At 46.1% G+C, this 1,489-nt stretch overlaps 1 protein-coding gene across 2 annotated transcripts in view; it reads right to left on the bottom strand.

The window, feature by feature from the left end:
- Nucleotides 1–1,489, bottom strand: part of OBSCN (obscurin, cytoskeletal calmodulin and titin-interacting RhoGEF) — a 152,211-nt gene that overhangs the window by 61,152 nt on the left and 89,570 nt on the right. For both annotated transcript variants that reach the window (XM_017746776.1, XM_017746775.1), the window contains exon 56: nt 528–794. In XM_017746776.1, the coding sequence (XP_017602265.1) occupies nt 528–794 (267 nt within the window). The remainder of the gene's footprint in view (nt 1–527; nt 795–1,489) is intronic.

Raw genomic sequence — 1,489 nt, 5'->3', positions numbered from 1 at the left:
AACGACCCTGTGTTGGTGGGAGGGTGCCCGGCCCATGGCAGGGGGTTGGAATTAAAGTATCCTGAAGGTTCCTTCCAACCCAAAGCATTCTATGATTCTATGATTCCAAACTCATGGAAATATAGGTACATGGAAGTACAGCAACATGTTACAGCCTTACAGACACATGGTTCATGTCTGCATACGTATTATGCACATATATATGACAGTCCAAAAAGCTTGCATGTTAAACTGTGTTGTGTGCATAATAAATATTTAAAATGCGTACAATCACCATCTGTGTGTTGTGGAAAAACTTGTCAACAGATTCCAGCGGGTGACACTGTCATCAAACCACAGAATCAGTGATTAAAGACCCATTTCTAGAGATACTGACCCATTTCTTATCCCCCTGAAACCGCTCTCATCTCTGAGATCCCCGTGGTTCTCCTTGGGCACAGGACAAGGTTTAGCTACAAAATGACTCAATCCCATGCCCCTGACACGGTGTCAAGCTCAGCCCAGCTCTTTCCCGTGCAAAGCCCCACCTTTCAGGCTCACTGCTGCCGTGGTTTGCTGGTCCCCTGTGTCACAGGTGTACTCCCCAGCATCAGCTTCGCTCAGGTTGTGAATCGTCAGCTCAGCCACGGGCCCCGCCTGCCTCATCTTGTATTTGTCACTGGGTCGCAGCACTGTCCCCGCCTTCTTCCACTGCACAGTGGTGTTGGATTTGGAGACCTCACAGCTCAAAGTGACAGTGCCACCTTCCTCAGCTTGTTGGTTCTGGAGTGGTTGTGTGAAGGTGACTGGAGGAGCTAAATCGGGAGAAATCAGAGGGGAAAAAAATCATGCGTCATTGCTGACTGTGTAACTAAGCCTTGTGTTGGATGAAACTCTGGTGCCATCCTCAATTTGGTTCAAACTCAACTCCAAAGTGAGATTAAAAGCAAAACAAGGACTGACAGAAAGTGCTGGATTCCCAGGAGCTCTGAGCACTCTGCACTGCTGAAGAATCACTGGACACTGCACACACTGAGCACCTCAAGGATTATGCTCCTTCTTGCACAGGAATGGTCATGGATACAGAGTTTTGAGCATCTCAGTGTGTGTATCTCCAAATGGGTACCAAAACCACACCTCAAAAGCCTACTCCTGATTCCTGATATCCAAGTCCTTGTGTATTTGGGAGAGCGCATGGAGAAACTTCTTTATATAACGTTCCTTGTTTGAAAACTGGACCAGCAGAGAAATGAACCCTGAAAGTCTCTGTGCTGATGTTATCACTGGAGGGCCAAGGCAGAGATTTGATGGGTGGATTTATGAAGTGCCACGTGTAGAAGTTTAGCTACTCAATCCAGTTTCCTGGAAGAACCTCAGTGGCTCCACACTTATTGATATATTTTATATATATATATATATGTATATTCAGCCAATTGGCTGAGTTGGTATTTACAATGTGACTGCAGAGGCTTTCTCCGGTTTTTTGGGTTTTGATTTTTTTTACGGGGGG

The sequence above is a fragment of the Corvus brachyrhynchos genome, unplaced genomic scaffold (genome assembly GCF_000691975.1).
Source record: "Corvus brachyrhynchos isolate BGI_N302 unplaced genomic scaffold, ASM69197v1 scaffold18, whole genome shotgun sequence".
NCBI lineage: Eukaryota > Metazoa > Chordata > Aves > Passeriformes > Corvidae > Corvus > Corvus brachyrhynchos.
The sequence above is the reverse complement of the archived record's forward strand: the minus strand, read 5'-3'. Positions and strand labels throughout refer to the sequence as shown.